Here is a 20,628-nt window from a genome sequence, read left to right as displayed (position 1 = left end):
CACTCGGACTTGACCGAGTTGGCCCCCGTTCACCAGCCTCGGGAAGCTGGGTGGATGTCGATCCATAGCTGGAATGCGCCAAGTCGTCTTGAGCGATGAACCAGTCTGCCCGGTGACTGCATGCTAGAGGTTGGTTGTCATGGCACGTATTGCACCAGAGTTGTTTGATTGGTGAATCAGATTTTTGCGTACGCAAGCCAAAGTGAAAGAGAGGGCATCGTGGACTCGCTGATGATTCAGCAGATTCTGACTGACGCCGTACCTGGCCTGAACAGCGAAGCAGCCTTCGCTGATACATAGTACAAGAAATTAGTACGGTATGGGTGAAATAAAACAGCACGAACGGACGGATGAGCCGCTCGGGCTGGAGTAACACCTGCAGCCTGCACCTAGTACCTCAGGTGCCTGACCACGCCAAAGCAGATGTGCCTGGCCCCAGTCAAAGCTTATTCTGTCCCCCCTTCCCCCCGCCAATTTGGCCGAACTCCATGTGCTTGAAATACATCAATGGGGTAATAGAGTAATCTGGAAGCCAGCTAGGAAGTCAGTGTCCAACTGTTTTATATTCTCATCGTCCGAAGTTGGTGGTGCCAACTAGGTGGGCTCGAGTTCGGTTTGAATGTTATAGCCTGTTTTATAAACCAGAAACCCTTGAGGCTATCATCAGAATATGATGTCACCTGTGTGCGCCTACCGCCGGCATAGCATTGTCGATCAGGTCATGTTCATGCATCATTGCAGGTGTCTGCATGTTGGAAGCCTCTTGAGACACTGTTAAAGCCTAATTCAGTCATCGATCCGTAACTGATTCTTGAATTTGGTTCTACCTCTCTGCCAACATAGGTGGGCCGCTAAAGGGCCAGAAAATATTTGTCCTTGAACTAGCAAGCCAGCACCGCTTGTCTTGCAAGTCAATATATTCGTGCCAAGCCGGCCCCACCCTCTCGCCGAACGGCCAGCCGGAGTCTCACAGGCACTCCCGACGGCTTCCAGTCAAACGAAACGATTTCCTTGTATGTAAATCAACGCCTCTGGTATCTATTTCCGCTTCCCATTTTGTAAGTCCTTCCGCCCATGCCACCAAATGCTTCATCTAACAGACAATCTCATACACGCTGATCAACGCATCATGATGTTGGAGAAAAAAGAGATGCAGTTTGTCACCCTTTCCAACAAAAGTCACACTGACGTTATCAACCGCTTCTCTCAGAATGCAAAATCAATAAACGCCCTTCCAATGCAACTCTGATATGTGTTTCCTACACTGCCGCCCCGAAAGCCAAACAACCAAACCGCATTCATGACTTGATCAGGGACGCATCGGCGCCTGTTGTTTATACTGCATCCTTCTCACCGACATCCACATGGACTTGCGATCATGGGATCTCGTCTTTGGATTGTACCACGACAAGACGTCAATCACCAGGTACCCCCTTGACGTCTCGATCTCGACAAGACCTGAGACGGCGAAGCAACCGCGAGGTGGATCAGGTCGAATCGGCTTCCACACCTTGGTGTACGTCTTCATAAACTCCTCCCAAGGCTTCAGGCCAACCAGAGACTGGACCTTTTCTTGACCGACAAACTTTTCTGGGTTGCCATTGTGTTCGGCCGGCGGTCTATTGGGAATGCTGATAGGCTTATCCCTGGATGGGCCAGGTGGTGTGTTGGGGGTTGGTGAGATCGACCTAGGATCGTTGACGTCTTCCGGCCGTTTTGTTGCTTGTGCCCGGATACGCTCCAAAGCCTTTTGAACGTCAGAGCTGTGATTTGTTGGGAGCGGCAAAGGTCCTGCGCTGACAGGACGGTCTGGAGGGTGGGTTGAACTGTCACCTTCAAACCCAAAGAATTGCGCAACCGAAGAGAACTGACGGCCAACGAGTGCCTTTCCAAGCGCCCAGGTCGACAACGCCATGGGCTTTGGCCATAGGACGCGCTCCAGAAGTTTCACTGTCGCCGACTCAACCTCTGTCTCCGCAATGGCGATCACTTCGTCCGTAATCAACAGGCTGCTGAGAGTCAGTGGTCAACTCTTGGCGGTTCGAGACAAGGTACCATACCCTTTGCGCGTGTACACAGGCGGTGCCCTGTATGGGAAATCAATATCCATCCAGTACCTCCTCACTTTCATATCTTTCCCAACCTTCCATGTTAAGGCGGGGTTCTTTTCAGCGGCATCACAGACCATTTGAACAGTGTCCCCTAAGCAAACAATAGTCAGGAAACGAGGGCCGGTAAATGATGCAACGTGATTTGCCACTTACTCCTGATTTGGTCCAACCTCTCCTTGTCTTTGGATAGCCGCACAAACTCCTTCCATTCCGGATCTTTCCCAGAGTATGGCTGCGGTTCGTGTCGCTCCGTTGTCAAGGGAAACGGAATGAATATGTCGACAGCCTCTTCTTCTTCCGGCATGCTTTCCATCAACTCCTGGTTTTCCAGCACCTTCACAAGCGGGCCCGCCACGCATATCTCAAAGAATTGGTAGATAAGGACTGTCTTGATGGCAAAGGTAACAAGCCGGAGCCGCCTCCTGTGCCTGAGCCGTACTCTTTCGATTTTGATCACTTGGCCGGTTGGTACTTTGGTCAAGACCTTGGGGAACCGGAGCACCGAAGACGGCCTGAAGAGGCGCGACATGATGCCGCGGATGGTGGCACGCCCCACTGGCGGCCTGAAAAGACACGGTAGAGTCGAAAGGCCGCAAGCAAGACTACCAGGTAGCCAGCCGGTCGGTCGGCGACGTTCGGAGTGTTGCGCTGCGCTTGTTCTTTGGTGTTCTGCCGACTTGCGAGTTGAGGATTGCGCGACGCAATCAGCCCGTAAATGCGACTTGAAACCGTGAGGCCGCTGAATACTGGTAAAATCTAGAAGCTGAGATAGTTTGGGAGTAGACTGCTAGTGAAATGCTGAATTTCGGCCGGTTTCGGCTCCTGTGTCGTCGATGTCGTCGAGACCTGGCTGGGTACGGAGTACTACGTTAAAGACTTGAAGAGGTCTGGCGGCAGGCTCAGTGGCAGTTCGCAGCGCGCATCACGGCCCCGGCATGTCATAAAGTGGGGCCCGTCTGACGCACGGACCATACGCCTCCCAACTGCTGCGCCAGCAATTCGTAACTGGCAGGGGTCGACAACAGCTCCAACGTCAATCAAGCAAGAAACAACGACAACATCCAACACTCTACACGCATTCAACTCGCTGCCATCAAGACACCAACTCGCTATCCAACCCGTTTCACTACCATGAGGCTCCTCGCTGGCCTCACAGCAGCGGCTCTGTCTGGGCTTGCGGCGGCCGCGAGCCAGCAGACTGCCGATGTCTACATTTTGACGGCCAACCAACAGAGCTCGAGCGAAACACCAAGCATCCCCAAGGAGGTCGCGCGTCACATATTGCTTCAGAGAGTGCGTGGTTGATACCCATCATTACTTCTCTCCCTGGACCATGCTAACTCTGTTCCAGGCATCGAGACAACCATACGGCAGTGACCTGCGCGACATCCCTAGCTCAACCGACACCGAGACCGCTGTCAGCCACATCGCGAGATTCGGCACCGGCCCGGAGCCCCTCTTCTCGCAGTCCGACAAGACCAATGTCCCACAACTAGTTGTCATTCTCGAAGGCGTTACATACCAGCAGAGCCATGATCTCAAGGACGCCCTTTCACAGGCAGGCCATCCTGCTGCGTTCCGCGTCTCAGACGCCCCCTCGGCTGCCGCCAACAAGAATCTCATGACGCTTTTCCGGCAGTTGGGATCCGCTCCTTCCCAGCCTTGCGACCTCGCCCACGCCCTCAACCCTGCCAATGAGGAATGCTGGAGTGGTGTTTCCTCGGTGGTTAACTATGACCTACAAAAAGTAGGGTCTCATCAATGCGGTCGTCGTGCTAGGACATGTACTAATCAATGGCCACAGGCTTCCTCCACCTACTCGGCCCTTCTCGCCTCTCTTCCTCAGATCAACAAGCTGGTGGCCGCTTCCGATCTCGAGGTGACCCTCCTAGTTCTCCCCGATTTTACCCGTTCCTCCAAGATCAACTCGTGGTCCACCCTTGCCGGCAATCCCACCAACAACCGCCGTCGTGACTCTGGAGAAAGGGTCATCACCGACAGCACCGTTGTTTGGCCGGCTCCTTCCACCCCGACCCGTTCCGCAAAGGTCAACATCCAGAAGAAGGCCATCCCTGCCTGCTTCCTTTCTTTGGACGCCTGTAAGGAGGCCACCAATGACTGCTCTGGCCACGGGACATGTGTCAATAAGTTTGGCACCGGCAACGCCACCTCGTCTGATGCCAGGGCATGCTTTGCCTGCAAGTGCATGGCCACCGTCGTCCGCCGCGGCGACGAACCTGGCACCTCGGGCAAGAAGACTGTCCACTGGGGCGGCAACATGTGCCAGAAGAAGGACGTCAGCGTGCCATTCTGGTTGATCACTGGTTTCACCATTACCATTGTTGGTGCCGTTACTTTTGCCATTGGCCTGCTGTTTAGCGTCGGTCAGGAACAGCTGCCGGGTGTCATTGGTGCTGGTGTGAGCAGGGGGGCGTCCAAATAATGGATGTAAGAAGGGGAGATTTATGCTTAGGGAGTTGTTGAGGAGGGTGTTGGAAGATGTATGTTTTACTGGTGTTGGAACTGGGTTTTTGCTGCATACGCGCAATTGGGCGCGGTTATTCACGGTTTTTACGGGGTACATGACACGAGGGCGGAGACTGTATTGTTGGGATTGGTAGTGTTGGCTGCGATGAGGGCTCAAGTGTATCATACTGGTCTTTTTCTTTTTAGAAGCAGTTTACATGGCGTTGGCATTGGTATGTACCTAGGACTTGTTTATTGTATTGTTTTTGTTTTGGAAGAAAGCAACGACGGTGTCTTTCATTATTGGTTTCTCAATATGCAGAAGTGGAAGCGTATCTGTAGTACTAGTCCATCATCTCATCATCCTGTGGTTTCCGGGTGGGTGTCCCGAAGCTCTCGAGACCTCGTTCCATGGGCATGTCTCCTGCCAGGCCTGGAGGGAGAAGACGTAATGGGGACTGTCCCACTGCGCTGCCGCTGATGCTCTCCTGCACCAATTTGGCGACATCGCCTGGCACAACAGGGGATACACCACCACCGCCGCCGTTTGCAGCCCCAGCAACAGCCTGGTATTTTGCCCCCGCCTGGTTCAGGATTTCTTGCACCTCCTTCTCACGCTTCTCAATCTCCTCCCTTTCCTTTTCCAAACTCTGAACGACGACCTGCTTCTGCTTGAACTCATGCTCCAAGCCCTGGACAATCTCGTTCATCCTCTTGAGAACCTCGTTCAGCTTGGGCAGCGATTTCATCCTCGGCACCGCATCGCCAGCTATGTTTTCCTCATCCTCCTCTGGTTTGTGCAAGCCGTCCATTCCTGCTCTCCGCTGCGCGGCTTCGTAGGCAGCTCGCCTCTCTGCCTCGCTGTCGTCCGACTCGGCGTCTGATTCGGCCGCGTTGATCAGCTCTGCAATTTCTGCTCGGTGCCGTCTTGCAGCATCTCGCTCTGCCTTTTTGCCCAAAGCCAAAGGGTCGTCCTGAACATAGTCATCGTAGCCTTCGCCGAGATCTTCGTCTTCTCTTATTAATCGCGTGTCAGACTTATTTTTCTTTTGGGAGGGGATGGCCACCCGGGAGAAGGATTGCTGGGGAAATTCCGAGTCGGAGCCGGAGTCGAGGGAGACGAAATCGGCCGCGACGCCTTCACGGGCTAACCGGGCTCGTCGGTCTTTGCGCTCGCGGATTTCGGCTGCGCTCAGCACGTGTGCCGCTACTGCTGGGCCTTGCGAGACCAGGTCGGTGGATGAAGTGGCTTGAACGACGAGGGCACCGTCAAGCTCAGATGGGTCAAGGTCCATGGCATCGACATCGTCGACAATCTGGACGTTTGCAGGTGTTGCCGGCGTGGAGGATTGCAGCTCTTCAAGATACTCCTTGCTGTATTTTGGCCGGTCTTCGTCGCCGCCGCCAAACCTCATGGGCAGAGTACCCGCAAGATTTTGGAGTGAGGCGGATCTTCGGAGGGCATTGTTTTCCAGCGCGCGCTGACCCAGTGTCTTTTTGGGCGTGAATGGATTCTCGCCTGCTGATGGTTCCTCGGCCCCGGCCTCTTCGGCGCCCCCAAAAGAGAGCCGTGACGCTGCCGTTGGTCGTTTCTTTTGTTTTGTTGACCCAGCCCGACCCAGGGCCGGCCGAACCACCACTGGCGCACCAGAGTCGGCGTCCTCGTCATCTCCAGTGGTTGTCGCCGTTGACAGCGCGCGAGCGGTACCGCTGTCCTCGTCGGCGACATGGACGCTTTTTCGCAGGGCCGACGATTTGGCTGGTTTCGATCGGAATTTGATGCGCGCGGGGGCAGTTGGTTCTGGCGGCAGCGCATCAGCTTGCTTGCTCTTCTTTTGGGTATCAGCAAAAGAGGCTTTCAGCTGCTTGGCAGAGGGAATGTCGCGATAGACAGGCATGTACTTACCAGATGCTTTCTGCTCGTCCGTCCCGTTGGATTTTGATGGGCTCAAGTCATTTACATCGTCGTCAAAGGTCTGGATAACGCGCGCTTTGCGCTTGGAGGCGAAGGTGCTCATGTTGCCGAGTTTGGGTTGTTTGATGATGGCCGAAGATGGTTTTGGCTGCGACCCGCGATCAAGATGTCAACGGCAGTGGGCGGGTCCACCTGGGCACGAGGTGTCTGGCCAGTCACAAGTGTGGAGTGCTAACACTTACACCGGATGTCAGAATATTGGGGATACTTTGGAATCCAAATTGACATTTGTTTCTCTTGCATAAAGCTTGACAGATGAGAAGTTTGACATCACTCGATAGCTACTGTTACTGTTCATGACTCTCTATCTTTGAATAGTTTATATGTGCAAGCCATTTTGTGCCAGGATGCTGTTGTTCAGATCCTGGACCATGAAATCTTATCTTATCGCCCTACACGTGACATTACTTTTGGGCAAGATTTCTGGCTGGAGACGTGAACCACCACGCGCCCTGAGCCACAGAGCTGGAGCCACTTTGAAGACGTGCAGCAGCAGCAACCCCATCAATCGCCAATCGCAGAACAGCTTGTTGCGCAAAACACAACACCACATCAAAACGTCAAGATGGCTCCCGCGCAACCAGAACTCAAGAAGGTATGGCTTTTTATGCCCTATGGTTTCTTTCAGGGCTGTACGCTAACATGTTCTACACAAGTATCTTGACAAGCGTCTCTTCGTCCAGCTCAACGGCAGCCGCAAGGTCATTGGCGTCCTGCGCGGATACGATGTATGGTCCCCGTTTTCCCATGTTACGATTTACCGTTCTGACGACGTCGAAATAGGTCTTTTTAAACATTGTAATGGACGATGCGGTCGAGGAGAAGGATGGCGGTGAGAAGGTCAAGCTCGGCATGGTGGTATGTCTCCGGCCCGCTGAACTTTTGGCGTATCCATGTTGGGTTGGCTAATCTGTCATTCGGGTTGACAGGTCATTCGCGGAAACTCAGTTGTCATGCTTGAAGCGCTCGAGAGAATTGGCGGCGACGACAGGGGAGGACACCGCGGCTAAGCACTCTCAGATTCGATCCTTTGCACGAATAAAGTCACGGCGACGTCGGGCAGTAATCATTTCGTTATCGCATCACTTTTGGTATCGGACAATTGTGGGAATAGGCTATTGTATTTTGGGCAGAGGGGTCTGGCGTTATATCATTTGAGAAAGAAGAGAATCGGAAGCAAGGACGGTTTAGGGCGAATGGAAAGGAGAAAAAAACGAGATACCCCATCACCGACGCGTCCTTCCTCAACGGGTCTCCTCATCAGGCTTCGGGTGCTCCCAGGTCTTTTCGTCGTACCCCTCCATCATCTCTCCGCCATACGCCTTGACCCATCCTCGGATTCCACCCACCATCACCTGCGTGGTCATCTCCGCCGAGCACCCCGAGTCAGATTCGTAGTCGGAACCAGACCCGTCAGAAACAGAATTGATATAGTCCTGCATCCAAGCGGCGCATCTTGGTCCTCGGCCGTTGGAGGAGCCTGACCATCGCGGTTAGCCTCGGACAGGCGGATGCAGTGAAAAAGAGGCCAACACTCACCACAATAGAAGACTATCCTCTTGATACCCGCCTGTTTGCACAAATCATAGAGCATCGCTCTCATCAAGTAGAAACTGTGAGCCGGAATGTTCAGGGACCCCTGGATGGTTCCTCCGATGCAGTCTGTTCGCCGGGTGTCGACCAACAGGAACTCACGGGGTTGAGACTGGTCTCGGTCTTGAACAAGCCGGGCGACCTCAGACCAGGTTATCTTGACCGGTGATGAACTGGGCTCTGGAAAAGCTGACCACCACGGTGTCCCGTCTTCCCGTCGGGCCATTTTGAGGCAATGTTCGTGGACGTGGACTCCCATTGCTCCGTTGTGTGGTGTGCGACCGCCCTGATTTCACCTCACTGAATGCCAAAAACTTCCGGCTGAAAAGTACGACTAGGGGAAAGATAATGTTTGGTCCAGAAGCCAGGTCGATGGCTGAGATGTGTATATATGTCTGCAACCGTGTGATATCCAGATTGCAACCTACCAAACACGGCCTGGCAGTCTCGCTCCGAAAATGCCAATGTAAGAGTCTTGATAAGGTGAGCCACACCGGTTGCTGACATTGCTCACTACTATTTACCTAGTATTTTACCAGGGTCTCATTATCCAAATATCTGAAACCGACACAGACATGATTCTCCTAACGATTTAACCGGACGTACAAGTATGGTGAAATAGCCTGCTTATGTTATGACGTCTCACTGCTGAAAATGGGTAGACATGGAATACCTGCTCCCGTATCTTTTCCAAGTCGCCGAAGTAGATTCTGTGCTCATAGCATGCTATGTGTGTGTTGGTGCTCTAGTCCTTTTGCCTTTATGGTCTATTGCTACCACTGGCCGGGTACATGTACTACAAGCGGCACGCATCATCACAGCACCATAGTTAACATGGGTCCTAGATGCAGTGTCATGACCAAACGCTTCGATTTATGCTATTTACGCAACGCTTGCAGTCTCAGACGCTAAACACTAGACGACCAGATATCTAGTCCTCGTCATAGTAGGCCTCCTCATATTCCTCCTGGTACTCTTGTCTCGCTTCCTCGAGCTCTTCCAGGTCACTACTGCTGGCACTGCTCGAAGCGGCATCTTCCAAAGCCTCCTCATAAGCTTCACGCGCTTCCTTGAGCGACTCGCGATCACTGCTGTCAATCTCCTCGCCGTATGCGTTATGGGTAGGGATGTGACCAGGTGGGACATCGCCGTATCCAGCGGGCTCATCATAAGCAGCCGGGGGGGGGGCTGGACTCTCGTCGCCATAGTAGTAATTGTTGGTCACATACGTGGGGCCAGCAGCAGGAGCGGCGGCGGCAGCAGCAGCAGGAGCATAGCCACTCGAGTTGCCGCCATGATCAGAGTCAGAGTCGGAGTCATCTAGAACAAAGTCAGTCGGACGCCTTGATTGTTACGTGGAAGGGGATACTGACTGAGGGCATTAGCCAGCAAGGCACCACCAATGGCTCCGGCAGCGACACCACCGGCGATGGCCATCGCGTTGCTGCCCTTCTTCTCCTTGTGTTCGCCTTGGGCATACGGGGGGGCACCATATCCTTGAGGCTGGTAGCCACCGCCGCCATACCCAGCGGGGGGCGCATAACCACCACCGCCATACCCAGCGGGGGACGCATATGCCTGGTGTCCACCATAGCCTCCCGAACCATGGGCACGAGTGCCGTCAGAGCCATGACCTGCAGCGTCATAAGCCGGCGCCTCCCATTGGGTACGGCCCGTAGCCTCCTCGGCATCTGCTTCCGCTGTTAGTCACTGTAAACAAGGCACAATAGCGGGGCGAGGAACTCCATACAGTACCAGCGCTGGTAACGGTCATCCCAGCGAGGAACCCAGCCGGAGGGGATGGGCGGCTTGTCCGTAGGGGGTTGGTAGGGCGGCGGCGGGCGTGGGCCTACATTCTGGGGAGGGGCAAAGTCACGGTTCTGCTGTTCGTGCTGAGGAGGAGGAGGGCTCGAGTAGCTTTGATGCTGCTGGTGCTGGGGAGGTGGATAATGGGGGTTGGGGGAGGGACTGCCATATCCCTGATTTTGAGGGGGAGGATAGTTTCCTGACGTAGGTTGTCAGCAGCTGGGCATCTCATACTACTTGGCTCAGAACTGACCGCCGCTGGGAGTGGGAGGCTTCTCCTCCTTCTTGTCGGACCCCAGTCCAAGGCTTTTGAAGTCCTGTTCGAGATCCTTTGCGAGCTTCTTGAAGAAGGACATGATGGGCTATACGGGTTGGGCCGGTGGACTACTAGTCTGGTGACCTCTAAAGTCCCAAAAATGAGAAAAAAAAAGAAGACGGGGGTCAGAAACGACAGCGGCGACTTCTATCTTTCTCACTACGACAGGGGAGGCAGGCTACAATGGCCGGAACGTGACGGGTTTGATGAAACCCCCGGGCTGCCTCCGATATGCCCCTCAATGGGTGTTGGCATGCGGACCCCTCATTTCCCCATCCCCACTCTTTGTGGCATCAAGGTATCGCTCTCCATGCTCCTATACAAAAGGCCAGTTTGCGACCAAAGCACAAAGCTGAGGGTCGGTCATCATGCAGCCAAGGGGAGCAATGGACGTTTTGTTTCCGCGAGTTTGACGATGAAGACGAGACCACATCATGCACATGTAGCGATAGCCCAATGGGCGCGGCGCCTTGTAAGGCTAGGCGCGTGCCGATTCGCTAGGGGCACTCGATCGGGCCCCATTGCGTGGCCCATGGGGTGGGGTCCACCTATGCTGGGCAGAAGCTCTTCGATAAGTGCCCCGCCATCGCATCCGAGTAGCCGTGCCTGATGGAAGGAATGCCCCTCGTCATTGCGCCAGGCAGTGAGGCAACCCGCAACTGCGCTGACCCGTTACTGCCACACCTGAGCTGAGCTGACCCACTGCCATTATTCACGAAGCAAACTCCCAAACAGTTTCTCTCTTGCTTTTCTCCCCGATATCTCTCTTTGAAACTGCCCTAACTGTCTCTGTCCCTTTCCCGTTCGTTCCCCTCGTTGAAGTATCTCCAAGAACAAAACATGTCGTACGGAGGTTATCCCGGCCAAGGTTACGGTCCCAGCGGCGGCGGCGGCGGCGGATATCAGCAAAGTCCCCCTCCTCAGGGTTATGGACAGTATCCCCCTCCTCAACAAGGTTACGGCCAGCCGCCTCCTCAACACCACCAGCAAGGCTACGGCCAGCCTCCTCCTCAGCACGGCGGATATCAGCAAGGCGGGTACCAGCAGGGAGGATATCAGCAAGGAGGCTACCAGCAGCAGCACGGCGGATACCAGCCGCCTCAGCAGCAGCAATACTACCAACCTCCTCAGCATCCTCCCCCGCCGCATCTCGATTCCTACGGCTACCCAACTGCCGGTGGTGGATATGGCGGACACCGTGGGCAGTCGACGCGGGCCGGCCCGCCTCCTCCTTCGGGCCACCAAGAGTTCGGCCACGGAGCCCCCGCCGGCTATACCTTCCAGTACTCCAACTGCACAGGAAAGAGGCGTGCGCTCTTGATCGGTATCAACTATTTCGGCCAGGAAGGCGAATTGCGCGGCTGCATCAACGACACTAAGAACCTTTCTCAATACTTGATCGAGAACCATGGGTACAAGCGCGAGGATATGGTCATCTTGACCGACGACCAGACCAACCCCGTGATGCAACCGACCAAGCAAAACATCATCAACGCCATGGGCTGGCTCGTGGCGAATGCCCAGCCCAACGATGCGCTCTTCCTGCACTTCTCTGGTGGGTTGCGTCTCGCTTGCTTGACAATGACATTCAGGTGCTGACATGGTGTGTGACACTAGGCCACGGCGGTCAAACCGAGGACCATGATGGCGACGAGGAGGATGGACACGATGAGGTTATTTACCCTGTCGACTTCAAGGAGAACGGCCATATTGTGGACGACGAGATCCACTTCCACGTTGTGAAGCCCCTGGTCGAAGGTGTCCGGCTGACGGCCATTTTCGACTCGTGCCACTCTGGCTCTGTACTTGATCTTCCCTATGTCTACAACACCAAGGGTCTTCTCAAGGAGCCCAACCTGGCCAAGGAAGCCGGCGCGGGCTTGCTGTCGGCGGTGGGTGCGTATGCCCGTGGCGACATGGCGTCCGTGGCCACCAGCATATTCGGTCTCGCAAAGAGTGCCTTCAAGGGCAACGACGCCTATGAGCACACCAAGCGCACCAAGACCTCACCCGCCGATGTTATCATGTGGAGCGGTAGTAAGGACGATCAGACCTCGGCCGATGCCACTATCAACTCTCAAGCTACGGGTGCCATGTCCCATGCCTTCATCTCTGCTCTCAAGGCCAACCCCCAGCAGAGCTATGTCGAGCTTTTGAACAACATTCGCGATATCCTTGAGCGGGACTACTCGCAAAAGCCCCAGCTCTCGTGCAGTCACCCTCTGGGTAAGTTTTTTGACGCTTGGTAATCCTGCAGACGACTTGATGCTGATCGATTCTTTAGATACCAGCCTTCTGTTTGTCATGTAAGCGTCGAACAAGTATCGAGAAGTTACCTCACTCACGTGGGCTCGCATATGTGCCGATATCTGTCCCCCTAGCCTGATTTAATAGAATCTTTTGGAAACCAGCACTCACGCGAGCTCCCACGCGTGTTTCGGTTGAGTGCCACATGTGTCTGGTTGCAGATGAATACCTGAGAAAATCTGCCGAGAACGCAACGTTCGGTTCTTCGATTATCCAGTCGAGTCATCGGGGAAGAATAAGCGCACGTGGTGGTCATTTTTCTGACAGCTTTCTGGACGGGGGAAATTGCCTACAATTATCAATGTGAAGATCTTGTCCGAACCGCTTCGGACAGTGACTAAGATGCAGATGAACCCCTGAACCTCGGCGCCTCGGGCCAACAGAGTCGACAGTTAACGAGAGCGATGGCCAACGGTTCGTGCTGTGCTTGCATCATCATGAAGGGACGTCGGTTGCTTTTGGTGATAACAAATGCAGCAAATATTGAGAATTCGCATCGTGTTTGACTCTCTTGGAAACGCGGCACCGGCACTTCCCATTGTTTTGTTGATGCAGGTTTCTTCTCCCCTGCATCCATCTCACGAGTCGGCAGCCAATTGACCGAGCAATAGGCCCGGTTTTGGTAGGGGCATTGCTTTTCACCTTGCACGGTGAGCTCTCAAGTTTCTGATATGAAATTGACCTGTCACTTATCACAATATGCACAAACACCATGCCTCGCTTCCGAGACCTGTACGTCACGCCGGGCTGGATCCGAGGGGCAAAGCTGCTTCCCCATAAAGAAAAGAAAGAAAAGGCCAAGGAAGCGACAATCGAGAGGGGAAGAGGAGCATCTCGATCCCAAGTCATCCAGACGTCATTGTAATAATGATCCCAGAGAATCGCCAGCCGAGAGCTGGAAGTCGGATCAGGAAGATGATCGGAATTTTTTTTTTTTTTGGATTGCTGTTATCCATGCGGAAGAGGTCGCCAAAAAGAAAAAGAAAAAGGGAAGTGCCCGAGTTCGCCGAAGCCCCCTGGCCGACGATCATTGGACAGGGCCTCATGTGGGTGCATGGTAGGTATCAGGTGGGGGAAAGGAAGTTGCCGCAGTTTGGTGTTTTGTTTTCTTTCCTACCCATGAGAGCATTTTCCGGCCGAGAAAAAGAATCACTTTGCATGCATAATTATTGAAGCACGAAACCTGAATTGGATCCTCAGTCAAAATGTAGGGCAGCCCGCCTCCCGACGGGCGGATGATGATACCTGCAGTTTCACTGACAACTTGACAGATGCTCGATGCTGTGACATCCCGCGCAAATCCATTGGATGCCGGACCCGGCAATCACGATATGGAGATCGACGCAGGCTGCATCTGGCCGAGCTCTAGCGCGGCAGGCAAGGAAAGAAGCTTATTCGCTCTTCGTCGATACCAGCACTCAAATCCAGATTCCGTGAGACTTGTCAAAGCCGTTGTAACGGCAGGCTGTCTCGTGAGCAGGCATGATCCCGTGTTAGCATTGGATGAGGGGGCCGTTGGATGAACTGTCATGGCCAGTATGGAATCGGTGTTACTATCATGTCAGAAAGTGCAACAATCTGAAGCTGACACGGCCTAGCAGCCCAAAAACCTCATGGCAGCTCGTCTTGCATTTCACAAAGGCACGACGCAGGGGAGAAGCACCTGGTGATCTACGTAAAAACATCCCCGCCCCCAGACTTTCGGCCCGGAAACCTGTCTCTGTGGCCTCCATCACCACCTTCGGGACGCACGCAGTCTGCTCGGAAGTCGTGGTGCAGGAGATGGGAACCATCATTGGCCACGAGGGACCTCCTCATGCGACTCCCCTTGCCCTCGTCACGGCCCATGCGCACCATCCCAAGAAACATGCAGCCCAAGGGCGCCGGGCAGGAACTGTAACATGGCGCAAAAGGGATCGACATGCAACCTTGCCATTATCTGTGAGATGCTCGATACCACAGTCACGTTTTCGATCGCCGAGATTGTCGCGGCCATGCTCCTCTTTGTAAGAGTGATATAGAAGGAACCGCCGCTTCTCTCAGTCCATCCCCGTCTCAGTCGGGAGGTCTCAGGTGAATTTTTCTCTCACAGCGCTAATCCAACGGGGACCAACCGAGCACCTCAAACTCGTCATATCTGCTTCTGCTTCAAAAGGCCCCATCACGTTCTTTTCGCCGCCCTCGAGGGCCTTCCCGTCACCATGCTTCTGCCCAGAGAATCCCCAAAACCAACCATGCTGGGCTCCGAGTTTGGCACCACGCCAGACACCAAGCCAGAGGTCCGCCTCAATGCCGTCGGCATCTGGTGGATCGTCTTCGGCGCCGTCTGGACCGCCCTTTTAGCCTGCGGGATGGGATATCTCTACACCAAGCGCAAATCACCAACCGTTCGAATCCGTGGTCTCCCCCTCACATTTGCCGGCCTCATTCTGCTTCATCTCTACTGGATCACGGTTCAGATCGGGTATGCCATTGGACCTCTTGCCCCCGAGATGGCCCAGTTTTGGATCATGAGCATCTGGTATCCCTTTGGCATCGCTCTCTTCCAAGCCGGCAACAGCCAGTTCCTCCATGTTGCCAAAGCGCAGAGCAGATTCGCCCGACCACCCAGCCAGATGAGCAGCCGCTTTGACGAGAGGAAGCAGCAGCCCAAGACGCTATCGAGATGGCAAAAGATCAAGGCTATGGAATACCAGACGAAAATGGCAACCTTGGTCACAGTGGGCATGTCGTGCCAGGTAAATATTTTACCTTTCCTTCATTCCCGAGTTGGGGACGTGAGGCTAACCATGTGCTAGTTCTTGGTCGTCATGATCATCTTCCTCATCTCCCGCAAGTTCCACTCCGATTTTGGCATTCCCGGCACAGAGGTGTATGGGTCTACACCGGGCGAGATTGCCATGAAGCAGGGTCGTGGTTGGGAGTGGTGGCCGTCTCTATTTTGGCAGTTTCTGTGGGCTTGGGTGTTTGCCCCTATTATTCTCTGGCGATCACGCGAGATCCGTGATACCCACGGCTGGCAACTGCAGACCATCGCCTGCTGTCTTGCAGGGTATGGAATTCTTGATACGGAGCACTTCCCAGGGTTACTGCTAACATGGCCACAGACTTCACGCAGCGCCCATGTGGCTTGTTGCCCTCTATGTTCCCGAGATGGCGCCCGTCAACATGTACTTTATTCCACCCCAATGGTATGCCTCAAGCCCTTGACCATCGGCGACTTGTTACTGACAAGAGTTGCAGGATTGCTGTTTCCATCTTCATTATGGAAATCTTTACTGTGTTTGTTCCCTGCTATCAGGTTCACAAGGATGAGGCTTTGGCCAAGGAGACCTGGAACATCATCAAGAAGTGGGAGACCAAGGGCAAGTTCGGCTCCGATAAGAGCGTGTCCACCGCCGACTCTACTGTTCCCGGCACCCCTCTGTCCCCCACGTCAACCAAGGTCGGTCGCGAGTCATCTCTCAACTTTGGCGACCCGTGGAAGCAATCGTCCGTGATGGAGAGCGGTGGCGGTGACTTGGCCATCAACTCGATTCCTGATGACCGCATCTTGACCATGGATGCCCTGGTTCATGTTCTCTCCAAGAACCCTGAGCCTCTCCGGCAGTTCTCTGCTCGCCGCGACTTTTCTGGCGAGAATATTGCTTTCTTGACTGCTGTCTCAGAGTGGAAGGCGTCGCTGCACCCTGCTTTCACCAGCAACCGTTTTGAAGCCCCAGACGACGTGGTCCGACAGGCATACACCAAGGCTCTCAAGATTTACTACGAGTTTGTCTCGCCTCAGGATGCCGAATTCCCCCTCAACCTGGCCTTTGAGCAATCCCGGCAGCTGGGTGGTCTGTTTGACCGTGCTATCCGCGACCTGCTCGGCGACAGCCGCGCCAACGTCGATCCTGTTACCCCCTTCATGTCTGCCGGCGTGCACGACTGGCGGATGCCAGAATCGAGGGGATCCGAGTCAGGCATCATGATCTCTGTCCACATCGAGACGGACAAGATGCCTGCCGTTCCTGGTATCGCGATCGTCCCCAGTTCCGACGACAAGGGAGAGGAAGAGGGGATCGCCTTGTCGGTCTCTACCAACAGCATGATGAACACATTCCAGGATGTCTATCAGGGTGACATCCCCGAGCTGTTCAACGCGTCGGTGTTTGACGCGGCCGAGAAGAGCATCAAGGAGCTGGTCCTGACAAACACGTGGCCCAAATATGTCCGGGAGCGGAGGAACTCGGAGTCGTCGTCGGCGTCGGGGACCTCGTCGTCCAACAACACTTCTGATACGGACGGGACGCTCAAGTCCAAGAAGAGTTCCAGTTCGAGTTTGTGGTGGTTTTTCAGCAAGGGGTGATGATGTCTGTTTTGCTTTTATGACTAGGAGGACGCTGGCACCAGTCTGTACTACACATTGTGTTTTCTTGTTTTTCTATTTTCGATAATGTCTGACGACTTTTTGGGGAGCAAACCATGATTTTACGCAGCCGGGAGCGAGCAGCCTTGATGGCTTTTTGTTGGATGGACGATGAAAAGAGGGGGGAAATCGTCGTGGATGGATAGCTTGTTATACCCGATAGCGCAAAATGTATAATACCTTGTATTCTTAGTATGAACTACTGATGTAGCAAGTAGCAAAAAAGCCGTTTTTGGTCAAACTGTTAAACCGGACGACAGTAAAAAACTGCCCCTGGCGGCGCATTCATTTGAAATTCAAGTTGATAAAGAATGTTCGTGTTGGGTGGGCAAAGAAACCGATTTGAGCTTCACTCATCAGGCCGAGGTGTGATGGAGGACTAGCTGAAGTATTTGAGGTAGCTTAATATTGGGGCCGTTATCAAAACTACTATCCAGAAAAGCAACATATGTGTACCCAACTTTGTCACGAAGTTTAATTTTGAATATCAAGTCGACACACCAAAGCAAACAGATACAAAGAACGTAGACTTGGAACTTGTAGTATCCAATTTTTTTTAATTATCCAATATCCCTCATGCCCATTGGGTATTCCAAGTCTATCAAACAGACGGGACTATACCAAAAAAACAAACTAAACAAATCAACTCCAATATCTTTCCACCTGGGTATATAACATCATTATGCAGCAAACCACTTTTTAGTTCTTCAGTGCCCTCTTAACATCATCATCCACTGGCACGGTGACACCGGCGGCACGCTCCAGAGCAGAGATGCCCTTTTCGCCGTTGGAGCCGTCGTCGCTCGTCTCGCCGCCACCGTGGGCGAGCTGGACAGTGTTATGCTTCCTCTTGTGGATCTTGTCGTCGACAAAACGAACGACGGCAAGGAGGAGGCCGACGGCGAGGACGCAGCAGGCCACGGTGAAGCCGCGGCGGTAAAAGGGGGAGTCCTCGGAGCGGAAGATTTGCGCACCATAAATACCGGCAGTGTTGGCGCCCATGATGACCATAGCCATGGCCAGAGCGCGGACTTCGGAATCCTCGCAGGTGAGCGACATCCAGGCAATGTTGAGAGGGTGGCTGAAGGTGCCAAAAGTCTGGGTCCAGACGACGCCAAAGTAACGCGCTCCCTGGAGTCTGGGGTGGTCGGTGAAGATGCGGTTCAAGACGTAGCCGAACAGATGGCAGGACATGCCAGCAATGACGGTCTCGCCACGGACATCACTGTTGATAATGTTAGTAAGAATTCCAAAGAATTCAGAGAGAAGGAAACATACTAGTGATCGGATACCCAGGAGAAAGCCCACGAGGTGGGAATCTGCAGAAAGAGACCGACGGAAGCCATGGCGTTGGCCTGAAGCTTCTTGTAACCGAAACCAGAGATGATGGTGGGAGAGTAGGTGTCAAAAGCGCGCTGAGGACCGTTGTTGCAAAGGGTGATGATAACGTGAGACCAGAGGCGCCAGTTGGAGAAGGCTCTCTTGAAGGCATCAATCTTGATGGACTTTTTCTTCTTGCCCTTGGCCGGCTCATCGAGAAGGACACGTGTCTGAAGAATGTGAAGCTCCCTCTTGGTAAATAAGCTGATGCCTGGCAGGAAGGCCGGGCAGGGGTTGCGGAACGAATCGGGGAGGCAGAAACCAAGAACGAAGCCGCAGAGAATGGTGAAGCCACCCATGAGCACAAACAGCCAAAACCATCCAGCCTTTCCGCCAACACCTCCCATGTGAAGAATACCATAGGCCAACAGCTTGGAAGAAGCCTGGCCGAACTGGTTACCAAAGTAGAAGAACATGACGCGCTTGGCCGTCTCAGCGCGCGTGTACCAGGTCGAGAGCGTCCAGAGACCGCCGGGAATGAAACCAGATTCGGTGATACCAAGCAGCAGACGGGTGGCAATGAAGGAGCCATAGCTGTTCTGGAAAGCTTGGAAGGTCGAGACGGTGCCAAAGAGGAAGAGTTGCAGGGTGAGCCACTTGCCGGGGCCGACGCGGTAGAGAATCATGTTGGATGGGATTTCGAAGAGCACGATGCCGAGAGACAGCATCTGCTGACCGACGTTGAACTCATTCTGGGTGATGCCGACATCCTCGAAGAAGCTGTCAGTGATGGCGTTGGAGATGTTTCCACGATCGAGTTGCAGGCAGAAGAAGCCCAGGGTGAGCAGGGGCATAATGATCAGATCGAGCCTAGGTGGGACAGTGTTAGTGGCCGGGCTATCTAGGTGTCGTCGGGCAGGTGGGGCGCAGGGGAGCATGCAGTAGTGCCAGAACTTACTTTCTCTTTGCTCGTGCCTCCTCCTCCTTGGTCCAGTCGACGCTGAGTACCAACCCGCTCTCGTCCTCGGTGGGAGGTGGGAACGAGCCCGGGTCAACGGTGGCCTTCTCATCGACACCCATGATGGATAGCGGGCTTTGTGTATGGGCCCTGCCGGCGGGTGTTGTGAGTGATGTAGAACTTGGGGTTGTGGGTGATGAGTTGGGAGTATCGGCAGTCGGGATACCCACTCACAAAAGACACACAACCACTGGTTCTATCTGGATCGAGAGGCAAAGGAGTGCCGATGGGACCCGGCCTTATAACCAGCTCGACCAATGTCGCCAAGTAAATCAGCTTCTCTTTTGCTCAAGGTTTTCTTCGCTGCTCTCCAACCCCCTCCCCATGTGCCCGAGGGCATCCCGCAGGCAGGCGGAAAAGCCCAGAACGACAAGGGCAACGAGAGCGGAGCAGCCGCGCAGGATTTCCCTCTGTCTACCGTGGCTGCATCTGCGGTTCTGCACTCTGGACTGGGCCGGGGAGCTGGTGGGCGTCACTGGTGTGGATGGCGTTGATGGTGAAATGCCCCGCGGTGAGCACGCAATACGCCATTGTGGGCGACTGCGCGGGGAGGCGAACGTGATAGGCGGTCGACCATAAAAGACTCCAGAGGGCCTTCGGGTCTTGGCTATCCCGCTTCTTCCCCGATCAAACCGACGGTAGCGGGCAGCCCTTGGCCGGCCTGCATTGTTTGCTACGAATTTTCCGACAAGATGCTGACCGTTATCACCAGATTCCACCATTGTGTTTTTTTGACTGACGTTGCTGAGAGCCCGAGTCCACCGCTATCTCGCGCCCAGCCCTTCTATCCCAGGAATGGCGTCATGACAGCCTCTTATTCGGTTCAGTGGGGGTTGCCCGCCACAGCTGCCAAAAAAGACAAACTTTGGGGTTTGACATTGGTTCTCGATGGCCGCCAAGTCGTCGTGGCTGTTGAGGCTTGAACCTCGACCGGGTTCGGAGCGCGGAGCCAGCCAATCCAGGTCTTGGGTTCTTGGTGTTCTTGGTGGTCTTGGCCTGTCGTGATTTAGCCAAGACTACTTGGCTGCAACTACACATGGCTGAATACCTTACTACAGACGACCGACACACTTCCCGTCAGAAATTCCAAATATTGGCCGTAGGATCGCTGCCAGCTCACACATTGGCTTGATAAAAATGTCTTTTTTCTCCTGTGTGCCCATTTTCAATCAGTCTGACGTGCGAATTGGTAGAACAAAGAGACTCCACATCTGTCCTAGTTCGAGTTGAGGTGCATAGTTAAGGTTAGGTATTCGACATCCCACCCCAGCTGGACCCCTGAATTTGCTAGTGTAGTGTTGGTTT

The 20,628-nt window shown here is 54.1% G+C and overlaps 12 protein-coding genes across 12 annotated transcripts; 5 read left to right on the top strand and 7 right to left on the bottom strand.

Annotated features, from left to right (window-relative positions):
* Window positions 1-774: 774 nt before the first annotated feature.
* Window positions 775-3,003, bottom strand: QC763_100640 (uncharacterized protein). The gene is made up of 3 exons (XM_062906610.1): window positions 2,265-3,003; window positions 2,061-2,202; window positions 775-2,009 (listed from the first exon to the last, which is right to left on the bottom strand). Exons 1-3 carry the CDS (start codon window positions 2,638-2,640, stop codon window positions 1,310-1,312), a joined length of 1,218 nt encoding a protein of 405 aa, XP_062769428.1. The 5' UTR covers window positions 2,641-3,003; the 3' UTR covers window positions 775-1,309.
* On the top strand, window positions 2,991-4,879 carry QC763_100650 (uncharacterized protein). The gene is made up of 3 exons (XM_062906611.1): window positions 2,991-3,404; window positions 3,463-3,858; window positions 3,916-4,879. Exons 1-3 carry the CDS (start codon window positions 3,243-3,245, stop codon window positions 4,552-4,554), a joined length of 1,197 nt encoding a protein of 398 aa, XP_062769427.1. The 5' UTR covers window positions 2,991-3,242; the 3' UTR covers window positions 4,555-4,879.
* Window positions 4,556-6,639, bottom strand: QC763_100660 (uncharacterized protein). The gene is made up of 2 exons (XM_062906612.1): window positions 6,484-6,639; window positions 4,556-6,378 (listed from the first exon to the last, which is right to left on the bottom strand). Exons 1-2 carry the CDS (start codon window positions 6,593-6,595, stop codon window positions 4,922-4,924), a joined length of 1,569 nt encoding a protein of 522 aa, XP_062769426.1. The 5' UTR covers window positions 6,596-6,639; the 3' UTR covers window positions 4,556-4,921.
* Window positions 6,640-6,803: 164 nt separating this feature from the next.
* Window positions 6,804-8,629, top strand: SMG1 (Serine/threonine-protein kinase smg1). The gene is made up of 4 exons (XM_062906614.1): window positions 6,804-7,147; window positions 7,209-7,280; window positions 7,336-7,410; window positions 7,482-8,629. Exons 1-4 carry the CDS (start codon window positions 7,118-7,120, stop codon window positions 7,560-7,562), a joined length of 258 nt encoding a protein of 85 aa, XP_062769425.1. The 5' UTR covers window positions 6,804-7,117; the 3' UTR covers window positions 7,563-8,629.
* Window positions 7,666-8,648, bottom strand: QC763_100670 (uncharacterized protein). Its single transcript, XM_062906613.1, has 2 exons — window positions 8,092-8,648; window positions 7,666-8,032 (listed from the first exon to the last, which is right to left on the bottom strand). The coding sequence occupies exons 1-2, from the start codon at window positions 8,402-8,404 to the stop codon at window positions 7,797-7,799; spliced, it is 549 nt and encodes a 182-aa protein (XP_062769424.1). The 5' UTR covers window positions 8,405-8,648; the 3' UTR covers window positions 7,666-7,796.
* A 235-nt stretch (window positions 8,649-8,883) lies between these two features.
* QC763_100680 (uncharacterized protein) lies at window positions 8,884-10,307 on the bottom strand (the record flags this gene model as incomplete). The annotated part of the gene is made up of 4 exons (XM_062906615.1): window positions 8,884-9,465; window positions 9,519-9,845; window positions 9,896-10,150; window positions 10,205-10,307. 4 exons carry the CDS (start codon window positions 10,305-10,307, stop codon window positions 9,077-9,079), a joined length of 1,074 nt encoding a protein of 357 aa, XP_062769423.1. The 3' UTR covers window positions 8,884-9,076.
* Window positions 10,308-10,885: 578 nt separating this feature from the next.
* On the top strand, window positions 10,886-12,577 carry MCA1_1 (Ca(2+)-dependent cysteine protease; the record flags this gene model as incomplete). The annotated part of the gene is made up of 3 exons (XM_062905024.1): window positions 10,886-11,822; window positions 11,885-12,493; window positions 12,552-12,577. Exons 1-3 carry the CDS (start codon window positions 11,108-11,110, stop codon window positions 12,575-12,577), a joined length of 1,350 nt encoding a protein of 449 aa, XP_062769422.1. The 5' UTR covers window positions 10,886-11,107.
* On the bottom strand, window positions 11,881-13,965 carry QC763_0000380 (uncharacterized protein; the record flags this gene model as incomplete). Its single annotated transcript, XM_062905023.1, has 3 exons — window positions 12,613-13,965; window positions 12,321-12,518; window positions 11,881-12,245 (listed from the first exon to the last, which is right to left on the bottom strand). Exons 1-3 carry the CDS (start codon window positions 12,719-12,721, stop codon window positions 11,881-11,883), a joined length of 672 nt encoding a protein of 223 aa, XP_062769421.1. The 5' UTR covers window positions 12,722-13,965.
* Window positions 13,529-14,097, top strand: QC763_0000370 (uncharacterized protein; the record flags this gene model as incomplete). The annotated part of the gene is made up of 3 exons (XM_062905022.1): window positions 13,529-13,631; window positions 13,750-13,781; window positions 13,846-14,097. 3 exons carry the CDS (start codon window positions 13,529-13,531, stop codon window positions 14,095-14,097), a joined length of 387 nt encoding a protein of 128 aa, XP_062769420.1.
* A 678-nt stretch (window positions 14,098-14,775) lies between these two features.
* Window positions 14,776-17,345, top strand: QC763_100700 (uncharacterized protein; the record flags this gene model as incomplete). Its single annotated transcript, XM_062906616.1, has 4 exons — window positions 14,776-15,312; window positions 15,373-15,626; window positions 15,682-15,765; window positions 15,818-17,345. The coding sequence occupies 4 exons, from the start codon at window positions 14,776-14,778 to the stop codon at window positions 16,923-16,925; spliced, it is 1,983 nt and encodes a 660-aa protein (XP_062769419.1). The 3' UTR covers window positions 16,926-17,345.
* Window positions 17,346-17,382: 37 nt separating this feature from the next.
* On the bottom strand, window positions 17,383-19,385 carry QC763_100710 (uncharacterized protein; the record flags this gene model as incomplete). The annotated part of the gene is made up of 3 exons (XM_062906617.1): window positions 17,383-18,210; window positions 18,264-19,175; window positions 19,264-19,385. The coding sequence occupies 3 exons, from the start codon at window positions 19,383-19,385 to the stop codon at window positions 17,685-17,687; spliced, it is 1,560 nt and encodes a 519-aa protein (XP_062769418.1). The 3' UTR covers window positions 17,383-17,684.
* Window positions 19,386-20,146: 761 nt separating this feature from the next.
* On the bottom strand, window positions 20,147-20,486 carry QC763_0000340 (uncharacterized protein; the record flags this gene model as incomplete). The annotated part of the gene is made up of 2 exons (XM_062905021.1): window positions 20,147-20,319; window positions 20,444-20,486. The coding sequence occupies 2 exons, from the start codon at window positions 20,484-20,486 to the stop codon at window positions 20,147-20,149; spliced, it is 216 nt and encodes a 71-aa protein (XP_062769417.1).
* Window positions 20,487-20,628: the final 142 nt, after the last annotated feature.

Source organism: Podospora pseudopauciseta, chromosome 1 (assembly GCF_035222475.1).
Source record: "Podospora pseudopauciseta strain CBS 411.78 chromosome 1, whole genome shotgun sequence".
NCBI classification, from domain to species: Eukaryota; Fungi; Ascomycota; class Sordariomycetes; order Sordariales; family Podosporaceae; genus Podospora; species Podospora pseudopauciseta.
This window is presented reverse-complemented; position numbering and strand designations above follow the sequence as displayed.